Raw genomic sequence first — 25,801 nt, 5'->3', positions numbered from 1 at the left:
TTTTTTTTTTCCTATTTGAAGAACTGACTCAACATCATTTCAAGGCTCAGTTGAACCCATGGCACAATTTCCCCCCCCACCAGACTTCCTTGACACCAGGTGTTATGAAACTTTTAAAAGTAATTCTAGGGCTAGGGTTGTAGCTCAGTGGTAGAGCACTTGCCTAGCATGTGTGAGGCACTGGGTTCAATTCTCAGCACCAAATATAAAATAACTAAAGCAAAATAACTAAAACAACTAAAAAAGAAAAATATATTTTTTTAAAAAGTAATTCTAGTCTCATTCACAGTAAAGAGACCAAGCAGAATCTTTTTGAATACTTCCTTTAGGATCACCAGGTTTTGATACAGATAGATCCACTTCCTTTAGTCCAGGAAACATTCCTTATACACAAGCACGAAACTATTCTTTGCTTTTATAAGCAAGTAATCAGTTTCCAATCTCTGCTCAGTAAGAAGTACCAGGCTCTCTTACTTTGACTTACTATGACTTCAAATGAGCAAACCATCCAGAGTACATGAATTAACATACATCACATCAGCTGTTTGGTCAGAGTTACACAGACAGGAGTAATGAGTGAGATAAACACTAGGAAAAATGGAGAAAGAAACTAACTACAGCCTAAGTTCAGAAGAACATCTCAGATTCCTCTTAGTGTTGTTTCTCTATATCCTGAGCTAGGTTCTATGTGAAATTCACACACACACTCACACCCTCCATCTCTTAGCGGCTAAATGACAAGATGAGAAAGGTAAGCTAGATGCAAGTTCTGGAAAAAATAATTTTTTAAAGCCCCTAACAATACAGTAAATGTAGAGACACCCATTTTGCAAATCTCGTGTTTACACAGTCACAATATAAAGACTCCAAATCCTTTTGAGAATGTGACCAACCATATACAAAAGAGTAATGGCCTCCATCAACAAAGGGAGTCAGGGGAACTGAAACAATCATTTGGCCGAGACTTGCTGTGTGCTTGCTGTTCGACACACTAACCAACATTTTCTTATAGAAGATGTTATGGAAGTGGGAAGTATGACAGAGGGAGGGCAGGAAAGGGCCCACGCCTTTGCTTTAGGTATTGAAATGTAAATGGGAGTGTATGGGTTTATACTGCTCATTTCCCTAAGCATATTTTCTAGAATGCTAGTCCAGTAAATTTGAGCACAGGGGTGGTATAGATGGTTTTATGACTAAACACTAAATATTGGGAGCCTCCTGTAAACATTCATTGAAAACATTACAACTTATTAGCTCTGAGAAGTTCCTTACTCAAAACAAAAGTGCAAAAGAGTTTAGCCACGTCTCCTACATTTAATCAACTGTGGAAAAGCACCTAAAAATGACTTGGAGGAAAAAGATCTGTATGATCTTCAAAGACACTAAGCTGCCAACACTTCAGAAGAGAAAAAGGCCAGGAAATCCTCGAATGCTCAGCGTCTTCTAGGTTGATTTCATAAGCTGCATAACATTTCAACATTGCTTAACCAAAGTAAGCAAAGGGAGGTGTAGTCCAAGATCAAAAGGCAAACTCAAAACTCACAGAATCTCCCAAATTCTCATTTTTATCACGTTGGTCTTTTGGAATGTCAACTCTTGCCAGAGATAAAATTTAAGAGATGTCAATACTGAGGCATGACAGGTTATGGATCTTGGCTTATGGCTGACAATTATTGTACCATTTCTGTAGTCTAATTGAGAAAACTTATTTAAAGGAAACTCTTCACTTTCAAGACATTGAAATAACCCAACCTATCTTCCTGAAGACATCCATCCCAGTTGGCCACATTTCTCACACCATGCCCAGACTAACACAGACATGCACTGACTGTATTTTAGTCTATAGGATGGAGTTGAAGTTTCATAGTGAGCTCTACTCATTTCATCACTTATTTAAAATGTTCAGACATCATACTAAACGGTAGTGAAGTCACAGAAATTTCTTAGTAAAACCTTGTCACAACTGTCAACAAATCATTCTTTATCCAGAAATTGTTTTTAATTCTGGCACTGTGGTTGCTCAACGAGCTAGTAGGAAGGGCTAATTATTGACAAATAAACTTATTTTCTCAAAAGTCCTGCAGAAAAAGACTAACTGCTAAATAAACCAGATTCTTCTCTGGTGCCAAATCAATGTTTCCATGGATTTTCTCCTTCCTCTGGTTCCTTTCTGTCCCTCCCCTGATGCTGGCAAATGATTGTTCCTTATAGTGACCATAGCTAACTCACAATACCTGGACATACCTTAATTACAAGATGGATGAAATGCTGCATATTCTATATTCTGGGGTGGTTTTCCCATATGACACTATGTGCAAGAGTAATGCAAATGAATTAGGCTAAAACCAAACAGACAAAAAGCTCCCTTGAAATACATTAAATTGACTATTCTAACACGCAGGCTATAGATCCCTTTAGTTGGCATGCTAGAGCTGACTAGAACACACTTTCTGAAAAGTGGTAGTGTTTGAGTGGAGGGATGGGGTGGAAATGGGCTTTTGAGTCTTAAAACCTGCATGTTTCCAATTCTGCTTATCGACTTAACAGCCCCCTTTAATAGCTGAAGTTTCTTCTAAAGATTCTTTCATTCTCTATCCCATATACTACCATTTCATCTTTGGAGAATTGTTTCAAAATGGTTAATTTTTAAATTACAGAATTCTGTCACTTGCAAGTCATCACTCACAGTCCCAGTTGCTAAGCTTAGATCTTTTGAGACTGTTAGTGCACAGCACAATTAGTTAGACATTCCCATTTTCTCTGCAGATTTGGGGCCAAGAGGCAACTGACACACAGAATGCAGCTGCACAACATTAGACACATTTTTCATACAGCAAATTATGCCTCTTAAAGCTAAAACCTGTAACTTGACCATTTAAAGATAGTTCAGTGGTAGAGCACTTGCCGACCCACTGCAAGGCTCTGGTTTAGATCCCCTGCACCACAATAATAAATAAATAAGGTTGCATAAAAGTGACTCTTAGAAATGCAATCCAAGAAGGGATTCAAGGAAAATCATCACAGAAGCCTACTGAAAATGATTACTGGGCTACAGAATCTGCCCTTTAACTCATATAATTCTTATCATTATTTAAAGTTTTAGAAATACTGGCTGAAGATTTTAATGTTAACTAGGATTCACTTTTAAAATTAATTATTGAAAACATGGGACAGTGCCTGAATATTAATTTTGGTGGGGAGGAGGGAATTATTAGATAAATTTAACAAGTTGGGTTTTTGAAAGTTGCATAAAAATATTGAAACTTGGTAATTTTCTAAACAATTTCTCCCTAGCTATACAGTAAGCAGCAATGGAAACTAAGTTTTAAGTACGTTCTTTTAAAATGTACTCAAATACTTAGACTAAATGTCTGGAAAAATGTTAAAAAGCAAAACACATTTTTTTCCTTTCCTGGGGCCAGGCCAGGATGGCATTTATGTTTCTGAAGCAATACACAAAGCCAAGCTGGAGGTTTCGGAGGAAGGCACCAAGGCATCAGCAGGCACAGGTATGTCCAGAAACCCCCACCACACGCTGGCCCCTGTCTATCTACCCTTGCTAAATGTGACCAGTTGCATCCATTCTAAATCTTTCCATTAAAAACCCCAGTCCAGAAGTTAGTATAACATTAAAAAAAAAAATGTTAACAGAAAACAAAAACATTTTTGAAAAATGGAAGAGATTCATTTTGGAAAGGATTTATACCATCATCTCGTAAACAAGAAATAGAATCATTTTAAAAATTATCTTTAAAATTACCTTCTATAAGAAATTTATTCCATGGAATCTTTGAAAAATAAGAGGCTCGGCTGTTATCTTTTATTCTTAATTTTCCCTTTTGCACCCACCTTAAACACCAAAAAATGAAATGTCATAGAATGCTTTGGTTTCTTTCAAAAAAAAAAAAAAAAGGTATATAATTGAATTTGTACCCAATCTAAATTGTGCTTTTCTTCAGATAAATAACAGATATAATGGGATTCTTCCATTCTTTCTTTTCTTGCAGCTCTGTTGTTACTTAAAAGGTCTCGGATTCCTGTTTTTAAGGCAGATCGGCCATTCATCTTTTTCCTGAGAGAACCCAGCACAGGTATTTTTTAATAGGATTGAGATAATTAAATATTTATGAATAAATGGCTCATCTGTTCCTACAACCTAAAACAGGCAATCCTTCTAGCTATTTCTATAGTGTTTCAGAAGCTTTTCAGTTGTGAATTTGTCTTATAGTCTGACTATTTTATAAGTACAGCAGAACTATTATTCTCCATGTTTTCTGCCTTTTTGTTCTCAGTTTATAGCTTTTTTTTTTTTAATTCTGTAGGTATCTACTTTTGGGGAGACTAAGAAATCATGATGAAAGTAAATAGCTTTTTTTTTTTTTTTTTTTTTTTTTTTTTGATGGCACTAGGGGATTGAACCCAGGGCCTGGTACCTGCTAGGAAGTACTCCACCATTAAGCTATAACCCCTACCTCTATATCGGCTTTCTTCCCCTGGCCAGTTGTTCTCTAGGCTTTCCTATCATTTTAGGAAAAGACAGTTTCCTCAGGCCCCAAGAGTGTCTCAGAGAACACCCCTAGTGACTCTAGAATTCTAGTGAATTCATCTGGATTTTTATATTGTTCTTCTATTTATCTTTCTCAAAAATCAAATATTTGCCTTAGAACTTTTTAAGTCCCACTATATAGTCTTATCTCAACCCAAAGATGGTGTGATACAGGCAATGCCTTGCACATCACAAAGAAAAGCAGATGTCCTTTAAGCTTCAATAACATGATACAAAATCTTTAAATTATTTCTCTTAATGTTCCTCCTCCCCCCCCCCCGACAATATTTAGGAATGAAGAGATTCTCAGTAAAGAGTTGTTGGCAAGTCTAAACAGTGTATTAAAAATAAATAGGATGGAACAAGACTAATAAAATGAAGCAAAGGTGGATCTACTTTAACTAAACATCAGGCATTACTTTTATTTATGGAGAGGGAAAAAAAGTCAAAAGTTAGAATTATGAAAATTAAGCATAGTTTTACACAAATTAAAGAAATACTGTCAACATCATTTTATCTGAGAATCATTTGCATACTGCCATTACTTGCACTAGAAATAAAAGGAACATTTTTGTGACAAAAGGATGAAGATAATCTATGAAGGGATTATTTGGGGAGAAAAAGTCCATCAACAGAATATATCCACTTAGTATTATCACCATGATCTGCCCAACCCCATAGTGATTAGATGAAAATGTCACTTATCACTCAGGACAAGCAGCATAGAGTCACATGTCAAAAAAAAAAAAAAAGGTAGGTTCTACTCTCAAGAAACCAAGATAAGGCTAAACTTTAACAGAAAGGTCATTGCCAAATGCTGATAAGCCAATAAAGATTGATGACAGTTAAAGAGAGATTCTATTAACTGCATAAAAATGGTGTACAATTCTTGAACTAGGAAATGACACACCACTTTAGTTTTCAGAACTGCCTTAGCAATCAGAATTAAAATATAAGGCTAATTCAAAACTAGTTCAATAATCCACCACAAATCTAAGCATAGCCTTTGTGAATTTGTTTACATTTCTTTCTGGAAGGCTCTTGTCCATATCACCCAAATCAAAGAGGCTATTGACAGTTACTGAGAAAATTAGAAACAAGTCTCGGCCTTCACTACTCCAAACTGACAAAGCTTAAAGATAAGAGCAACTAATGAATCAATCGACAAATTAGACACACGGGAACATTTTTTTTAAAAGCAATGTAAAAACTTCCAACATTAACCTTTCAGAAAATACCATTTGCCAATGTAAGGTCATTTAGTGATCTAAGAGTTTCAAGACATACCTGCCTCAGATATCATATTTTTCTTTGCTGACAAGAATAATTCTCTAACAAGTATTTCACTAAGTTAACCAACTCATCTGTAGTTTTTGTTTGTTTGTTTTAAATAAATGAAAGAAGCCTGAGAGAGATGAGATATTAAACTTGGTTGTGATGGGTTTCAAACTCTGTGACTAGATTTTTGGCATGAGGTTATGTCATGGAAGAGAGATAAAGGTCAAAAAGAGGAGACAGAATAAACTGATACTTCCAAGTCCCTATAGAGTTCTTTCTGAAAAATGTACTAAAGGTCAAGGGTCTAAAGAATCATTACTTCATAAGCAATCTGTGAAATGGAAATCAACTATTGCCAGGCATGGTGGGTGGCGCATGCCTGCAATCCCAGCAACTCGGGAGGCTGAGCCTGGAGGATGGCAAGTTTGAGGCCTGCCTCAGCAACTTAGCAAGGCCTTAAGCAATGTAGGCAAGACCCTGTCTCTGAAGAAAAAAGGGCTGGGGATGTAGCTCAGTGATACAGTGCCCCTGGGTTCAATCCCCAGTACCAAAAAAACTGCCATTGGAATTAATCTTTTTCATATATATTAAGTATGAACTTCTATTTGAATGACTTATGTCTTCTATTACTCTGAATCTAAATACATAAAATTCAAGACCAGACAGTACATTCTGGATTTTGTGTAGCTCTTGCTGAATTTAGCAATGTAACTATGGGCAATTACTTGAATAACTCCAATTATTAAATTGTATCTTGCTTTACTTGATTATATTTTATAAAGGTAAAAAAAGGTTCAAAGAATTGCATATGAAAATACTATATAATGTTACATTAAATGCTTCTTTATCTTGACAGGATTTGTCTTCAGTATTGGGAGAGTTTCAAATCCCCTTGACTGAATTAAGCAGATCTCAAGGATGTTCTACATTTTCATGTGTTTTTCTTCATAAAAATTTTAGTTACAATTTCATTTTGCTATACCTTTGACATTTAAAAATGTTCTGATAAAAGTGTATAAAGACAAGGGTATGTGATTTTCAAATGTTATGAAGCTAAAAATACTTCAATTTTATTATAATTTTATAGACATATTTGTCCTCTCAATTCAAATCTAAAAATTTAACCTTTTCTACTAGTTACCCTCAAAACTACTAAAAGGCACAGCAGTGATCTATGAATGGTGAAATTATCAAGTCACAGGATGGCATCCTCAATAAGGATAAAGAAGGTCACATTGGATTGAGGGTGGAGAATGGATGGTTTCCGTTTCGGTTTTCCTCAGCCTGTATAACTCAGAGGGAATGCAAAATGAACAAAATCATCTTAAATCTGTTTCCTTTCCTATTTAGCTTCTAAATAAAATTGAGAGTTTAAGTCTGAGAATTGCAGAGCAGAATGAAGAGATCACCGCTAAACCTCTAATATGTCATGCATGGACTTTTATAAGCTTGGCATGGCATCAAACTTGCTAAAGGCAAGCTATTACAGAGTGTGTAGCATTCCCCAAACTTACCACTCCCTAACTAACAACTTCAAGTTAGTACCATCCAGAATCCTATGAGAAAAGAAAAAGGGTTGAAAGGAGATAAGGAAATCAGTAACTTCCAAAGCTGTCTGCTTTTTAAAACAGCTTTTAGAGTCTATCTGCTGCCACAGACATAGCCATTTCCATGATCCAAGCAGAAATGGGAATATATTGATGTGGCCAACAAAAGCTATGAACAAATAGTAAAGAAACAATGCAGATCATGTAACATGTAATTACAGTTAGATTTAACAAATATGAACTTCAAGTGGTGTGTTTTCCAATGCTAAAAAGCAAGGCCTTTAAGGCCATTATCTAAGGATGTTTTGTAAATGATTATTTTGAATGTGATTATTTCCTAAACCACACAAGAGTAAAATAGAGCATTTATTGATGGAATAACAAAAGTGCTTTCTTAAATATTCTTCAAAATACATTTGTACAACTTACAATAATATATCCAAAATAACTGTATATACAAAACATTACCTAGTTTTAACGTATGTGCTTTTTTCCCCAAAAATTACAAAGTAACTTCTTATTAATTTTTTTTTTTTTTTTGGCAAAGTTCAACCTTAACAGAGGTGACAATTTTAAAGGTTGGTTTAAGAAAATAGAACCTGAGGGAAATTGACACGCAAGAGTCAATGACAAGCAAGAGATTTGGAGGAATATTTTTAGTTTGTTAAATAAAAATGTTTTTTAGAGTGATACTTTTCACATTACAAAAATAAACCAAAATGAAGAAAAGGTCACTGTAAAATGATGGAAAAAGGATCTGTAGATTTGCTTTTAGTATTTCAAATAGCCAACAATGCATGTCAAAAAATGAATGCAAGATCACAACAGTCTTGTATTTACTTTGTATTTGGAGAAGATAGTGAAATAAGTGGCCACATTCTCATTTTCCTTTAATTGCTATTAATATGGTTGATCTGATTGGCTCTTCGATGAATTTCATCCAAGAAGTTCTCCAGTTGTTCTATTAGCATTCGTTTTTTAAACCTGTTTGGAAAACAAACAATAGTGTTCTCAATTACTTTTTAATGGATGACATATACCAGAATATATGTTTTTAAAATAGAAAAAAATCTGCTTTGGGGAAGATTTTTTAAAAAGTGAAATGAAAATCAACACTCTATGACATAAAATCTATTGATGAAGATTTGTAAACTATTACTTGTGCCCAAACAATATTGGTTTGTTCCTGCAACAAATATAGACCTACAAATAGCAAGAAAGGTGTTATTTTTCCTACAACCATAAGAGTAAAAGCAGGGCAAAGGGAATACTAACATATGCAAGCATTCCAAATACTCAGTAAAATTTGGACTCCCAAAGCAATCACTGTACTATATTCTTCTGCTCTTTGAAAGTTGAGTGTTGAAAGGAATGTGAACAAAACATGAATTACACAAAAAAGAAGAGAGAAATGAAAATTGGGTAGTTGCATTTAAAAACAAGGGTGTTCTACTATTATAATTTGAAAGATAGCAAATCAAGGATAATTAGATAGCTATTATACAGGAAACAATTGAAAGTTTTGAGTGTTAATTCTTGAAAAATTTAAGTAATAAGCATAGGTAGATTAAAATTGCACTCATTTATATAAATGTAAATATCACTGATTTTTTTATAATATCCTGAAACACTACTAGACATTCCATTCTTACTTCCTCTTATTTGTAAAATAACACAAATAGTCACCATATTACACAACTCTCTAAGAAGTGGAGTTCAGGTATCAATATTCTAGCTAAATTCAGGATGAAGTTTGAACTCACCAGAAAAAAGTTACAAAGAACAAATTATGTTAAATATTCAAATTTGTATGAAAAATTATGACCTCATCCTGATAGACCCATGCTCTAGCAATGCCAAAAGAAAGAGAAAAAATTAACTGCTCTCTCCAAAATTTTTTATAATATAGCATGAAATAAACAGGGGACTAATTGAAGGATAAGTATGTTTATATTTGAATCAGATTAAATAAATCCTAATGTTTCTCATAATACTAAAATTTGTCTTGAAAGAAAAGTAGAAAATGTTTTTAAGCTTTATGTACAATTATGCTTTCCAATTAACTGCACTTCATAGTTTACATTTATAACCTTGATCCACATTCCTTGTACTAAAGTACATAATCCTGGACTACTGAAACACTAACACTCTGAATAAGGACCATTTGCTGAACTCTGGTCCCCTTGATTACATGTACTCCCATGTACAAACTAAATGCATTCAAATATTGCCTTTCTAAATTATTTCTAATCACCAATTTCTATTAATATAAAAAGGTAAAAAACTAAAGGCTATAAAACACAAAACACCAGGGGAAAAAAAAATACAGAGAAGGATGAATAATAATATTGAAAATACTTAGTCATCTGCAGGGAGAAAAGTTCCATAATTCCTGAATAATTTCTATGTGGCTCTTTTTCCCCCCCTGGGTGGTACTGGTACATCCCTAGCCCTTTTTTATTTTTCAGAGAGGGTCTAAATTGCTCAAATTTGCTATCCTCCTCCCAAAAGTCATTGGGATTACAAGTGTGTGCCACCACTGACAGTGTGGCTATGTTTTAAGAGAATTCTTGTTGGGCATCGTGGCACACATCTATAATCCCAACATCTCTGAAAGGCCTAAGGCAGGGGAATTACAAGTTCAAAGCCAGCCTCAGCAACTTATCGAGGCCCTAAGCAACTTATGGGAGACTCCATCTCTAAATAAAATATAAAAATGGGCTGGGAGTGTGGCTCAGTAGATACGTGCCCCTGGATTCAATCCCCAATACTTCCCATCCCCCTGAAAAGAACTACATATATATCTCAGCGTGCCATATGTATGGATAAACAAAAGTAAATAAATAACAAATACTGTTAAAATACTGCCTATGTAAACTGGAAACTCATTTCAAGATAATTAATAATAAATAAAACTGTTTATTTTACCTTGATGCTTCTTTAATGACATTTTGTAAAAATATTAGTCTTGTTTGTAAACTGCCTTGCACATGCTTCAGTAAAGTGAAGATTCTTTCATATTCTTCAAACAAGAAAAAAAAAAATAAGTGGCTTTCATTTATATTTTCATTCATTACTTTTCATCTTGCAGTTTTTTATATTAAGGTACACTGAGACCAAAAAAGTTCTACCTAAAAATATCACCATTCTTTAAAGATTTTATAATACATTTTAATATATCTATGTGAAAGAAAATATTTATCAATAAAAACTAAATAATTTGTCACTTTTTTTGGCAAAAGCTCTCATTAAGGTTTTAAACAAAGCTTAGAAGGATGAATAAAAAGCTTTTCAGTAGTACCATTGAAAGGTAAGAGGCAAATGGCTTTTTACAAAAATCCCTCCTTATAATTTAAATTCTAAATTAAACTATATGGTGGGTAAAAGGAAGGGAAAAACACAAAAAGAATAAGGGTGCTGTTGGAATCTCAATGTTTCACATACAACTCTGCCAAGGACTGAATCTTACCCTCTTATGGCCTACCTACAGATCACTCATTGATCTGCTAACATCTTCTGAATGAATATCAGTAATATTCAGATTTTTTCCCCATAAAGTTCTTTTGCATTCATAAAGTACAAAGCTTTCATAATTTTAGTTTTTTGGCCTAAACATATTCTTTGTCACTGCCGTAGTTTAAAACTTAAACACAGTGGTAGGCATTAGGATGAGAACTTTACAGATATAAAATTATTTAATATTAACTATATCTTTTTTTGGGGTGAGTTGCTATATTAAAATTCTAGTTCTTGTCAGAATACTCAAGACTGTTATAGTAGGAGCTACAGGTAATTTATCTGCATGTTCTTCTTTAGCTTTCAGGCCTTGCTGCCTTCCACACCTGGACATAGCCAGATATTCTGCAGAATAAAGAATCAAATTAAAAGTAGCTCAGATGTTGTTCAAGACTGATCTAGAATCAGATATATACTTTTACATAATTTGACTTCTGATTTTTTTGAGCACATACAGAAAATAAATCTGAGATTTGTCTCTAATTATACATACTTCTTCCTGGCTTTCGGATCTCTTTCATTATTTGTGCTTTTAGTTCAGTATTGACCTCTTCGTGGCTTCGGCAATGCATCAATTTCTTTCCTTTATTGAGTGAAGAAGCTGGTATATTCTCTTCAGCACATTGTTCTTTATCTCTTGGCGGCTCATGATTTTCTAAAAATCCACCAACAGTGAGGTCATTAGTTCCTAAATGATCATGACCAAGAGCCTCTGTATGATTGGTTGGTCGTTCCAGTAAACTGGCTGAAGATGTTGAAAATTCAGTATCCATAGCATTTGGTGTAATGTCTGATGAAAGTTGGTCTGCAACATGATTTTCAACCACATCATCTATTGTTGAATCATTAGTGGTTTCTGAAACTAAACACAAAGATAAAGGAGGAAAAAAATTGAGAGCCAATATGAATGTACACAATAAAGAAAGCTACAAAAAAAACATTACTAAAGCAAATCACGACTGACTTCCTCAGCAAATGCAAATTAACAAATAATGTGATCCCCAAGTCTTGCCAAAAATATGGTGGGTTTCAATGTGAAGCAATCACAATATTTACAAAATCTGTACAACTTTTGCCCTTAGGGAAAAAACTTAAAATAAAGCCAATTTCAATCAGTTTTTAATTCTCTACTTTATTCTTTGGCAATTTTATTGAACAAGTATGTTTTCAATTCTTTAGTGAAAAAAATGATTAAAATTATCATGGTCATCTTTACCTCAGAAAGCCCTAGCTCATTCCAATCTACCTCAGCCTATTATCAGAGGTAAAAATAAATCGTTTATACTATCCCAAAGTCTGTGGGGAACACACCAAACAGGTAATATATATATTTCATAGTACGTGCTTTTCTTTTAACCATTCATATAGACCCCAAGAATTGAGCAATGTAAAGCAACTTGGTGCACACATTAGACCCAAAAGCTTGAGAGCTTGCCCTAAACACCATATTACTAGACTTGCTCCCCATGGAAAGCAGGTGAATTCTAAATTCTCTGTCCTATTTACTCATATTCCCCTGTCCACTCATCCCCACAAATCTCCTGATCTCATAACTTCTTCCTAAATTCCATTCCATGAGTTGCAAATGCCTTTTTATTAAATATTTACCACAACAGAAATTTATACTTTATTATACTTTACTCTTACAAAGAATCTGCTCTCCTTTTCAGACCTGGAACACACACACTCTCCAAGAGTGATTCTTTCATTTCCCAGTGTAATTTCAAGATTTCTTGAAACAACTCTTTTTTTTTTTTTTGAGGCGGAACACATTGCCACCTATCCTCTCTCTCCTCAACACTATATCTTAATACTGAACCCAGGGTACATGCCTATAGCCACTGATAGTTCTTACACCTGGTTCATAGTATACCCACCACGTCCCTCCTGACATAGTTCTAGGTCCTTACTAGTATCATCAAAGACCTTCCTAAAAATGCCCATCTTGAATACCATCCCAGACTGAATAATAAGAACTAGACCCCCCCCCCAGGTGACTCTCATGCACATTAAAGTTTAGGAAGAAATGGTATGGTGACCAATGTCTAAAAGATCACCTATCAAGAACCTGGCCTATCATTGATAATTTGATGTCATTGCAATTGTTGTTTTTTAAAATTTTAAATAAATTTATGAAAATACTTAAAGAAAAAAAAGTACCTCACCTCATCAATCCCCAATTTCTTATCTCCAAAGAACTTTCTCCACTTAACACTTTTGCCTCTCCTAGCCAACACAAATTCATAGATGAAGGTGCATAACTCTCATCTTTGCAGTAGTATTGCCTCTGGTCTTTAACACTAGATTATTACTCTAGCAATTCTTCTGCTTTCTCCCTGTTGATCACATCTCTGCAAGATAGCCACTTTCTTATCAATCAGAGGTTTATCTCCCCTAATAGATCACCTTTTTACCAATGTTCCAATTCTCTGCTTCTATTTTTCTCCTATGGCATCTGCAGGAAAACCCCAGATTTGATGAAGCTGTGAACCAGAAACTTTTCTGTGCTTCCCCCTAATCTGTACTCACACCCCTTCAGTTCAATGGAAGCAGCATTCTTTCATAGCACTCAGGACTGTTTCCTCTTGCCTTCTCAGTGACTGTACTGATTACATCTTCTCTCATCTTCATTTTCAACCTATCCTTTTCTATTGGTTCCTTCATATCAGCACTTTACTTTCTATTCTCTTTGATCTTAAAAACAAGGCAAAAATCACGACTTTCAACCTGATGAACTCTTCTAGCTAGCATTCACCTTCCCCATCTACCCTTTACAGTTAAACTTCTTAAACTGATCATCTCTATTTTCTCACTTCTCATTTCTCTCTCCACCCCTCTTTTTAAAGCTTCTGCCTGCCTTACTCCACAGAAACTGTTAAAACAGCCAAAGAGCAATAGATCTCCTTTTTAAATATGTGAGATCACCAACTATTCAATTCTCTTTCATTTCTCATTCAATTCTCTTAGTTTTTGTTACATTAAATTCTTTCCTTTCCTATATCTCTTGGATTCTTCCTTCTCAATCTCCTTTTCTGTTCCCTCTCTTCTTAACTTGGGCATTTTCAAAGTTCTATTCTTGGCTCTTTTTTTTCCTACCATTTTCCTCACTGCAATGATAATCCTATCCTTCTAGACCAAATCCTGTGTTCCAAATTCATATTCCTCTTTGGATTTCTACTTGCCTATCTAATATGCATTTCTAAACTCAACTCACATTTCCCCTCTCTTCCAGTCTATCCAGTATGTTTCAAGACAGAAGCCTGACCCAAACATTCAAGTCAATCACAATGTCCTTTATTGTATGTCCAAATATTCCTCGAGCACATATTCTCACAAGCCCACAGTCAGGTCACAAACATCTCTTCCCTGGGTTTCTTAATGGTCCCTGAGCATGAACAAATCCTTCTGTTCCCCTTTTTACTATGCATATTCTCTTTTGAGGGGGGGTGAGGAGGATAAACCATAATAGATTCTTGGCCTGGCAGCGTTTTCTACAATCCGGATTTTGCTGATTATATCTCTGGTTTTTATCATTTAAAACATGTTTCTCCATCCCTTGTATTTCCCATGAATTGGTAGTTAACATTCAATTTGTTTTGTTTTGCTTGGGAGTAGAGGGGGAGTCAAATCCACTTCAGAGGGAGTACTATGTAATTCATTAGGAGGTATATAATATGTTTTCCTACAATTAATAAATCCATTAATTCATTAAGAGTTTCCTACATTCATTTTTGCTTCTCCCTGATAATATTCCACACATTAGTCAGTCTGGTTTTTAAAAAATGCTAATTAGATCAGGTCATCTCCTCTTTCAAATCTTTCAACAGATTCTCACTGTCCTTAGCATCAAGTAGAGAATATTTACAATAGCTCTGTACAATCTTTACAATAGCCTTCCATGATTATTTCTATCTTTCAGTTTTATCTTACCATATGCCCAACACCACTGCTACACCAGAATTCCTTAGGTCCCTTTCTCATTACTATCTTTACACATATTCTTCTCAGACTACTATTCTAGCATAGGAAAATGCACAGCTTTATTTAACAAATTCCCATTCATCCTTCAACTTAATCTTCAGTGTATTGCCCTCATAAAGTAAGTTAAACACTCTTGCCAAATGCTTCCATAATATACTTAACTTCTCTTTTGTACCACTTATCAAACTTCTAATTAACTCTTCGATGACTTTCTCCCTTGCTCATTATAAATGAAGGCAGAGATCTTGTCTTGTTCACTGCTATACCTCAATGTGTAGTGCTGTTCAAAATAATACATGTATTTAATAATTAGCTTTTGTATTTAAATGCAATGGAAAGCTGGTTTTTGCTGGTACTGATAATGTTCCTTTCAAAACCATTATTTCCAAACTTGGGATTTGCTAACACCATTTTAAAGCATGACAGCTAACAGAGTTACCATGAATATATGAAGTTTCCAGCAAATACTCATTAAAGCCATTCAAAAATTATCACATGCCAATTAAAAAAAAAAATCTCTCCCCCAGGCATTCACTGAACTTTACCAATCAATTTTTTTTCTATTTCCTACTACAAAAACCTCTTCCCTCAGAAAGAATCAAAAAGTAACAACTAATGTTTTTTAAAAGTTAGAACTCTTACTTTTATGAAGAGGAAGGGGTTTAATAAGATCTGGCTGTGCTTGAGTCAGAGGTGCAGGTGGTCCTTTTCCTCCAATATGATTGTTCACAACAGGGTTCTGCTGTCTGCCTCTTAATAATGGAGACATACACCGACGTCTTTTAGGGATCCCTTGCATATTTGGTTCTCCAGGTCGTTTATGTTTATTTTGAGGTCCAGCCACAAATTCATCTGCTTCATCTATCATCATACCCTATAACAAAAAAGCATATAATTTTCTTGGACTTACATATAATTTTTTTCTAAGAAAAAAAATTGTTTATCATTTATTTATTTAGTTTGATAAATTTACTTATTTACTTTGATAAAAAACAATTTGGTATATGTATGGATGGCATACAATATGATGTTTTGACCTATCTATTCAATATAGAAAGACTGAATCAGCTAGCTAACACATCTATCGCCTCACCAGTTTTTTTGTGTGTGTGGTGAGCCATTATTTATAATACATTACAAGCAGTGGGAGACTCCAGTCAAGCTGATGAATATTTTTCCTTTCCTTATCCCTTTCATCACAACTTCTGGTATCCACCTTTCTATTCTCTTTAACCACCCTCCTCCCCCAAAAGTGTGTTTTTGGTTTTTTTTTGTGGGGGGTTACAGAGATTATAAAATTATGTAATTTTATACTTATATAGATATAATTTTTTGGATTTACATAATTATACAACCCAATCCCAATTCCACTTAAAATAACTATACTTTAACTATGTTGACATTTATTCAGTACTCCACCAGATAACAGTTTCAGCTTACCTTAGTTAAATTAGGAACCACTAAAATTGATAATGCCTACTGCAAGCAAATTATGTAATAGAATATTTCAAAATTACCTTTTTATCCAGCTTAAAGGGGTTGCCAAATGTATGCAACCTTCGAGGCTGATCAGGATCAAGTTCTCTTAGTGGAGAAGGTACTTGCTTGAGGTATTCTTGGTAATTCCCCATTTGTGCTATAGGAACACTGTGCACTTGATCTTTTACAAGAGAATACAACAAAAGTTATCCTCACTAAAATCATAGTTCATCTAGTTATCAACTATATGAATGCTACCCTAGTGCTATTCTAGCAAGTCTTCCCTTTTATTACATTTTCTCAATTAGTTTGGTGCAATTATAATAAGTTTTATGATAAAGTCTTTGAGATTTTTCAAGTTAAGTTTAAAATACCAATCTCACCTTCCAAATAAAACAAAAACAAAAATACTACAGTTACTCTCAGTAAATAAAATATGTAACCTTGCCATAAATGATACATGTCTTCTACTCTATTCCAAATAAATAAAATTTAATAATAATAATTTGTACAAAAAAGTAGTATAAATTATCTTTCTATATTTTAACCCCAGATGACCAAGGGTTAAACTATCATGAGATTATTTGTGAATGGTACCACGGGATATAGTAAGAAAACATTAGAACATGCCATGCAATGACCACCTAGATTGAAACCATCAGATACTAATATATGACAAGAAAATGAATATGTGTAAGACTATTTATATATGAGGAAAACCACAAAAAGGAAACTAAACGAAGATTGCTATCTCTGGGAAACAGAATTTGGGGCAACAGTGATGGTAGAGGGTAGAAAAATTAGGAATGATTCACCTTTTACTTCATTTGTTTAAATCTACAACCAGAAAATACTAATACTGAAACATTACCATACTTTTTCAGGTGATAAAGAAAAAAAGTTACCCCCAAAATGCTGAATGTTTTAATCATAATCTAACCTTCATCCTGTCCTTTAAGAAATTTGCGGGTGCTCTTCAAAAGATTAGATCTCATTCTTGTTAAGTGATCCAAAAGATTCCGTCTTGGTATGTCATAAGCATTTCTAAATGTCTGAGGCTTCAAATCCTATTGAAAGACAATAAGGACAAAATTTATTTTCAAACAAAATTAAGAGAGTAAAGACTAAAATCTCTAGCCTACAGCATAGGTCTGCAAACAAGATATGTAAAGTATCTAATTTCCTTAAGGGGAAAAAAGAGTCTACCATATTATGATAACCTTAATGTGCTGTTTTAGAGTGGGGGGAGAAAAAGGAAATTTGATAATGAGTGCAACCAAATAATTTCAAATTCACATCTAACTCTAAAGATATTTTTAAATGTTTTTATTAGTGCATAATAGTTATAATGATAGTGTGGTTCATTTTGACATATTCTTAAGTGCACATAAAAATTTGCTCCATTTCAATCCCCAGGACTTTCCCTTTTCTTTCCTTTCCCTGATTCCCTTCCTCTATTGTATTCCTTCTATTTATTTATTGGTTTTTAAATTGGTACATTATAGTTAATATATAAAGTATAGTTCATTGTGATATACTCATTCATGCATACAGTAGAGTTTGGTCAATTTCATCCTACAGTCCAAATTTTTAAAACAGAAAGTTTATTTTAGAAAAACAGATTGATATATAATTTACATAAAATCACTGCTTTGATATGGGTTGGTAAATTTATAGTTCCAAAACTATCACCACAATCTCAATCCAGTTTTAGAAGATTTTTGCCACCCCAGAAAATTCCCTATACTGATTTGTAATCAATCCCTATTCTCAGCCCCACGCAACCACTGATCAGCCTCCTGTCTTTCTATATTTTGTTTTATAAATAGAATCTTGCAATATCTAATTTTTTGTATCTGGCTTCCTTTATTTAGAATGATGTTCTTGAGATTCATCTGTATTATTCATCTACTAGTAGTCTGTTCCTTTTTCTTCCACAGCATTTCATTTAATGGATAGACAACATCTTTCTTTACCTAGTAGTTGAACACTTACATTGTTTTTGGCTATTAAACATATAAATAATGCTGCTATGAATATTTACATGCAAAGCCTTTTAGTTGAACATTATTTTTAATTCTCTTCAGTAGATATTTACAAATAGAACTGCTGAACTGTATAGCAAATATATATTAAACTTTTTAAGAAACCACAAACTATCTGCCATCAGCAATGTATGAGAATGCCAGTGATTCTACATCCTCACCAACACTTGATACTTTTCAGTGTTTTAAATTTCAGCCATTCAAACAGGAGTGAAGTGGTGTCTGATTATAGTTTTACCTGTTCATTTTTAAAAGTTTCTTCTGAAGATTTTCTCCTATGATTTTTTTTCCTAGAAATTTATGGTTTAATTCTTACATATCAGAAAATAATAACTTCAAAGAATATGAGATAAGGGTCAAGTTCAAAATATGTGGTGTTGGCATAAGAACATACAGATGAACAAAACAGAAGAAAGACTAGAAAGAGGTCCTCACATATAGTCAAACTAGTTTTTAACAAAGGTGCTAAAATAATTAAGTTGATTTTTAAAAAGTCTTTTAAACAAAGGATGCTGGAACAATCAGACATTCACTGAGGTTACTGTAGCTTTATAGTGAGTTTTATAATCAGATGGTGTAAGTCCTCTTACATTATTCTTCTTTTTCAAAATTGTTTTAGCTATTCTAGAACCTTTACATTTCCATATAAGTTTTAAAATTAGCTTGCCTATTTTTACAAAAAAAAAATGCTGGGATAAATTTAGTTTCAATAAGTATTCATAAAGCATTTTAGGGTCATCAGTATAGGTACCAAACCATATTGAATTCTATCATTAACTCCGTGACTCAATCTCTAAACCTCTATTTTTTCAATTATAAAATGAATAAGTTCATTCTTCCATCAATTCACCCATTCATTCACATACTATGCATAACTTTATTTAATTCTGAAATTCAATAATTCAATGATAGTTCTAATGATTATTATTCTGCAGAGGTAGAGAAGTACTTTCCAAAGTCTCAACAAACTGAATGTCAACAGAAAATTTGATTTATTCAATTATACAACAGAACATAACTATAATAGTGCTAAATCGAATATTACCTTATTTAGTAAAGCAACTTGGAACCCAGTGTATTCCTTCATATTAAGGTCTAGCAGTCTGTGAGGGATATCCTCTGAAATTCCCTGGAGCAGCTGTTGAAAATCTTTCCTATATGCCATTGATAAACCATGTGATCGGCTTCGGACTTTAATTCCCGTTTCCTGTACTACTTTTTTGCCTACAGATCCAATGACTCGATCAGATTCTATTTTGGCCTAAAGTAAAAACAAAGAAGATAAAATCTTGATAGCTCTTCTATAAATTAAGTATTTACTGTGTTTTTCAAAATAAGATTATAAAACCTGAAGCAAGCATAATTTATGTCAAGTACTAGGGAAACTAAACGCAGCTTAAACAATAAGGTTTTGTGATTCTGTATCATTACAAATTTAAACTTTTGAAGCACAACAAATACAATTTTTTAAAAGATTAATACCTATTATACTTAAACCTTATAGTGTAAATGCTCTATAAATGAAAATGTATATTCAGAGGTCATTGGAAATTAGGAAGAAAAATCTCATCAATATTTGCTTAAGGACATCATATAACTAAGTATTCACAGATATGGCAAATAGTAATGCAGCTTTTTCCTGGAAAGTAAATAGCAATATTTTGATTCCTCCCATATTGATTAGCAATAATGATAGAGATTCAGAAATACTGAAAAAATTATGTACTGCATAAGACATTAATAATTTGGCAGGCAGTTAAACTGTATACTGCTTGACAATCACAGTATCTACCAATGTGGTTTAAAGGCAGAAAAATAAAATTTAGTGTTTATACAAACACTTCAACAGAAATTGGTAATTTTTTCCTAAGAAAAATAACTTTCTAGTCAAATTTCTCAAAAGAAAACCTAGGTATGATCACATAAAAGAAATCTATGACCACAGTAATGAAGCCATGTCATAAATTAGGAATTACTATAAAACTTTTAAAGAAACAGTTCAAAACACTGACTTGAGACAAACCATTTTAATATATGATTCATGGTTTTAAAATGTAATATATTATGAGAGAATTAATATAAGGGAACTTAACATTAGAACCATCTAAAACTAGCCTTTCACCAATTAACCATATTAGTTAAATCCATCCAATTACTTAACGGCTCACTTCTATTTTTTTGACATTACCTGTTGACTCAATTTTTTGAGGTATGAAATGACACTATAACTGAGTCCATACTCCATACTGTCTGCTATTAGGTTAGGTGCTCCCATCATTCTAACAGCTTTTTTCAAGGGCTATGGGAAAAAAGGAAACATAATTCAATATTAAGCATGTTAAAAATTCATGGCCCATGTATAGATTTTATTTTTTAAAATTCTCCAAAATAATTTCTGCTTCTTTTCCTCCAAAATAAATAATATAGCTATATTTGTATTAAAGTAAAATGTATGTCAGTGGCAAAAAGAGCATCTGAAATAGTTAAAAAGGAATAGAGGTCAAAATAATAATTCTCAAGGCAAGAAGGGTGAAGTACTAGACTATTTAACCATTGGGAAATATTCATTTGGAACAGGAGACACACTATAGAGGAAGATGTGATAAAACTTGGGTATTTAAGTGAAAAGAAAAATACTTAAGGAAAATACAAGATTTCTACCTTAGATAACTGGATGGGTAGTGACTCAATCACTCACAAGCTATATGACCTTGAACCAAGTTATGTAACTTCTTTTTTTAAAAATATATTTATTTATTTAGTTTTAGGTGGACACAATATCTTTATTTTATTTTTATGTGGTGTTGAGGATCGAACCCAGCACCCAGCGTACTCCAGGTGAGCATGCTACCACTTGAGCCACATCCCCAGCCCGTTATGTAACTTCTTTATGCCTCAATTTCTCACAAGTAAAATGGGGTAATAAGACTACCTGCCCTTCTAAGGTTGTCATGGGATTACAAAATGTAAATCACCTATAAAAGCATCTGGTACACAAGTAAGCATTCAATGGGTGCTAACAATTACTATCATTAACTTAGCTAAAAATGAAACAAGCTCTGAAGAAAAAAATGAGGAAAAAAATCTAAATTTATAATGGATATGATACAGTGAAAAACTTTCAATTATAAGAACAGACTAATTGAGAACTTTGTGCAATTAAAAAAAAATCTCTGACAAACTAGAAAGTGTATGAGCACTGGTATCAATCTGGAATCAAATTCCAGCTCTGATATTTAATACCCATGCAGCTTTGGCCAAGTCCTCAGAGTTGCTATGAAACATAAATGAGTCAACATATGCACTAAGTTTTCTTCCCCATTCACTCTTATACACGGAAGGTACTGTGTGCTAGACGTTCAATATAAGTTATCTCTTATAACCATAAAATGTTATGATTTTCAAAGCTCAAGAAATTATAATCTTCTAGTTATATTAGGGACCATTTAGAAAGTTATAGCAAAAAGCTGTAGCATTTCTGCAAAAGCAGAAGTTGGGGCTGGGGATGTGGTTCAGTAGTAGAGCACTTGCCTAGTATGCACAAGGCCCTGGATTCCATCCCCAGCACTGCAAAAAAACAACAACAATAAAAAAGGCAGAAGTAATATTTAAAAGTGGTTTAGTCTTTTTGTTAAGAAGTTACTTTTCACAAACTAAATAAATGTATTTAATAAACCATGTTATTAGTCTAACTATGATCCACTAGTTTTAAAGTAGTCCAGTCTTATAAAAGTGTATGGTTCTATGAGCATACCCCTTATTCACCTAAAAAGGTATTCTAGATGTTTTAGAAAATAATACAACACACATCATTTTTTCACCCTTAAAAATAATTATAAACCTATAATTTTAAGGGTGGTACCAACAATCAAGGTTAAAAGTATAAATTCTTTTTGTTTTTCTGGTAGCAGGGATTGAATACAGGGGCATTAGCCACTATGTCACATCCCTAGCCATTTTTATTTTTTTAATTTGGAGACAGGATCTCACTAAGTTGCTGAGGCTGGCTTTGAACTTGCAATCCTTCTGCCTCATTCTCCCAAGCCACTGGGCTTATAGGCATACACTACCGCTCCCAGCTAAAAGCATAATTCTAAAGCCAGACTCCTTCTAAAGGGAGACTGAATTCTGGTATCTCTCGTCCACCCATATATTAGCTATGTAGCCTTGGAAAAATTAACTTAACCTTTTAGTGCTTTAGTTCCCTCATCTGTGAAACAGGAAAATAACCATTTCTAAGAACCTCATAGGTTGACTATGTGAACTAAATGAAGTAACGTGTAAAGTGCTTTAAGACAGTACCTGGCCTAGGGAAAGCACTATATAAATGTTCTCATGATCATGATTCATTATTCTGTAAATCACTGAAACCTATCTTTATCATTACATCTATGCCAGTCATTTGTACACTCAATTTTCAAGGCATTTAAACTATAACAGCAATAAATGAAAACTTATAACACCTACAATAAGTTATTAGCACAATATAAAATTTTATAACATTCAACTTTTAATAATATTCTTACCCCGAGATAGTAGGGAGGCATTGTCTTCAAATAACTTTCGAATGACTGTCTCCATTTCAATGTTGGTTTTGCTTTATGCACTTTAAACAAGTCATCTAGAAATATATATTGTGAATAAACTATCATCACATGTTGTTTTCACACATAAAAGCCAAATCGAAGAGTTTCCTCTTTGAAGTCTGCTTTGTTACTTGTGAGACAGTAAAATTAGTCAAACATTTTTAACAAAATTAAAAGCAGTAAAATCTCTAGATTTGGTGTTTAATACCATTTTGAAAATGAAAAGGTGCCAACTACAGTTGAAACATTTAATAATAAAGTAGAATAAAAAATATACAAGGAAACCCATGCCCTGTTTAACCTAGACACCAAACAATTTGTTTGAAGAAAGAAGTATGCGTACACTTTCTATTTTATTTTTTAAAATGTTTTGGTACTGGACACTTAACCCAGGGGTACTTTACCATGGAGCCACATCCCTAGCTTTTTTTTTTTTTTTTTTTTTTTTCCAATTTTGAGACCAGATCTCATTAAGTTGCTGAGACAGGCTTAAACTTTGGATCCTCGTGCCTCAGCCTCCTAAGTGGCTAGGATTATAGGCATGTGCCACCATTTCTGGCAACATTTTCTATTAAAACATATTTACTAATATTATGACTATAACTTGAAAATCTGATCCTTTTCATGAAGGAAATGAAGTTTTCTCCAGTAATACTCTTCAAAATATGACATCCAGAAACTAACCTAGAAACTAACCTCAAGCTTTCTTATAACATTTTGGAACTGATTCTTTTGCTGAATATATTTGATAAATGAAGATAAAGTTATATAAATTGCTTAGAAAATACACTCAGATTTTGTGAATGTAGTATGCACCTACAAAATGTTTAATACACCAAAAGAAATCCTATATTCTTGATTCTGTGTAAGAACTCAGTTACAGAAAAACTAGCATATTTAATTTAAAAAATTTAAATACAAATACCTTCACTAGTTTATAGAATAAAATATATTTCAATATCAACTTTCAATTTATCACAAGTATGACAGATTGTTATATAAAATTTTCCTTAAATAGGCTTAATATTTTAAAGTGTTAAAATATTTTCATTAATTTTTCAGAATGAAAATTACTAAGGAATATTCTCAAAGTTCATCCTTAGGAAAAATTTTATATGTGAGAACATGATGAGTGACTTACCTAAAAGGGGAAGGAGAACTGGATAATTGTAAGGCATCACAAATAAATTGACACAGTTCAGTGCTGTACTGGCTTTCAAGTAACCAAAAGGATGACCAAGTTCACTATATTTTGCACTATTGCTCACATATACCTGTTAAAAATAGTGGTTAATATTTCATATTAATAACCTTCAAAAAAACGTTATGCAAGCCACTGGTTCAATTTAGCTTTTCAAGAACCATTTCATTTAAAATTTTTTATCACTATAGTTATTTAGCTTACCTGCCAACATGTTTGAGGAGATTTCCTTTCCAGGATAAACTGAGTCAGTGGTGAAGGTTCCAACTCATATTTGTCAAAAGGCAGTTTGTCTATAACCATTGGTTCACAGTCTGTACAGGAAAACTTCACTACAGGATGAGATGTACGAGGTGGCTACAAGGAAAAGTCTTGGTATTAATATTTATACAAAATACCAGAAACAACTCACTTTAAGTACCTTTGCCTATCAAAAGGTACTCAGTTCCTTAGTGTTGCTAATGAGTTCAATTTACTACTAAAAGAACCATTAAACTGAAATTCTTGAATTATATAATATTCACAAGAAAGACAAAACACTATAAAATCCATATATAATGAAAATCTTTTTAAGTCTTAAAATCAAATTTATCAGAAGCTAAATACAAAATTTTGTAATTAAGTATTCAATTAATTTTTATATTCAAGATATAAGAAACGTATAGAAACTCCCAAGTCCTCATTTGAAACAAATTAATGACTTGTACAGACTAGTAATTTGGTAGTTTCCAAACTAATTATACACCTTGATCAAATTTTACAATACTATTCAGATATATATTTATGTTATTAATATAGATGTACATTATAAATACATAAGTAACAAAGTAACCAAAATGATGACCACTTCACTATATTTTGCACTACTGTTAAGAAATCTCAAGATGTAGCCCTATAGCTCTTATTTTCTTCACAATTGGTGAAGTTTTTAGTGAGAGGACCATAAGGGATAAAACAAAGTGCTTTTTAAATTAATTATTAGTTAGGAGAAAATAAAACCACTAATCTAAGTTCTAGTGTTTCCTTCCCTATTTCCCAGTGGATTATTCAGGTTATCCCTGTGGTATACGAACTCTGCTTTAGAGACCCCTCTACCAGGTATAAAAAACATAATATTAAAAAAAGGAATGTAATGCTATTTATTATTTAATAACTCCATGGCTTCAGTTACTGTCTGTACCCTGGTGGCTTCTCTCAATTCTACTGTGGGGGACCAGATCTACTTTATTTAAGTATCCAACTATTTATTTGATGTAAACTAAATCTTCTAAAGGTCCCTCATATACATTATATCTTAATTCATTATTTTTCCCCGAATCACAAAACCTGTTCTAAAAACCTAAATACTATCCTTGATATTGCACACACCCCCCACATCTATATTTAACTGTCACAAAGACCTAAGTAAAATAACACTTATTCCAAAACAGCAGGTGTATAGTACTAGTTGCTGTCTTTGATCAAGAACAAATTCTCAACTCTCTAGAAACTTTAATTCAAGTCTTTATATTTCTCAGAGTAGACTAATACAACTCTTTTATATAAGTAGTCTCCTTAATGTAGTCAGCCCCCTCCAAACAATCCTGATGCCATAAAATATAAATATGCTCATATGATTTTCC

The 25,801-nt window shown here is 33.2% G+C and overlaps 2 protein-coding genes across 2 annotated transcripts in view; one reads left to right on the top strand and one right to left on the bottom strand.

The window, feature by feature from the left end:
* The window catches only part of Serpine3 (serpin family E member 3), a 29,413-nt gene extending 22,684 nt beyond the window's left edge, over nt 1-6,729 (top strand). Inside the window, exons 6-8 of the mRNA XM_026393695.2 lie at nt 3,423-3,509; nt 4,008-4,091; nt 6,681-6,729. Coding sequence (XP_026249480.1) covers nt 3,423-3,509; nt 4,008-4,091; nt 6,681-6,724 — 215 coding nt within the window. The 3' untranslated portion in view covers nt 6,725-6,729. The remainder of the gene's footprint in view (nt 1-3,422; nt 3,510-4,007; nt 4,092-6,680) is intronic.
* Ints6 (integrator complex subunit 6) overlaps nt 4,962-25,801 on the bottom strand; it is an 84,967-nt gene continuing 64,127 nt past the window's right edge. Inside the window, exons 8-18 of the mRNA XM_077795163.1 lie at nt 24,384-24,536; nt 24,120-24,252; nt 22,919-23,013; nt 20,581-20,691; nt 19,438-19,653; nt 17,288-17,414; nt 16,386-16,528; nt 15,511-15,742; nt 11,381-11,749; nt 10,300-10,393; nt 4,962-8,355 (exon numbers count right to left, since the gene is read on the bottom strand). Of these exons, the coding sequence (XP_077651289.1) occupies nt 8,262-8,355; nt 10,300-10,393; nt 11,381-11,749; nt 15,511-15,742; nt 16,386-16,528; nt 17,288-17,414; nt 19,438-19,653; nt 20,581-20,691; nt 22,919-23,013; nt 24,120-24,252; nt 24,384-24,536 (1,767 nt within the window). The 3' untranslated portion in view covers nt 4,962-8,261. The remainder of the gene's footprint in view (nt 8,356-10,299; nt 10,394-11,380; nt 11,750-15,510; nt 15,743-16,385; nt 16,529-17,287; nt 17,415-19,437; nt 19,654-20,580; nt 20,692-22,918; nt 23,014-24,119; nt 24,253-24,383; nt 24,537-25,801) is intronic.

The sequence above is a fragment of the Urocitellus parryii genome, chromosome 2 (assembly GCF_045843805.1).
Source record: "Urocitellus parryii isolate mUroPar1 chromosome 2, mUroPar1.hap1, whole genome shotgun sequence".
In the NCBI taxonomy this organism is placed as follows: domain Eukaryota; kingdom Metazoa; phylum Chordata; class Mammalia; order Rodentia; family Sciuridae; genus Urocitellus; species Urocitellus parryii.
Note: the sequence above shows the minus strand (reverse complement) of the source record. Positions and strands in the feature narration are given on the sequence as shown.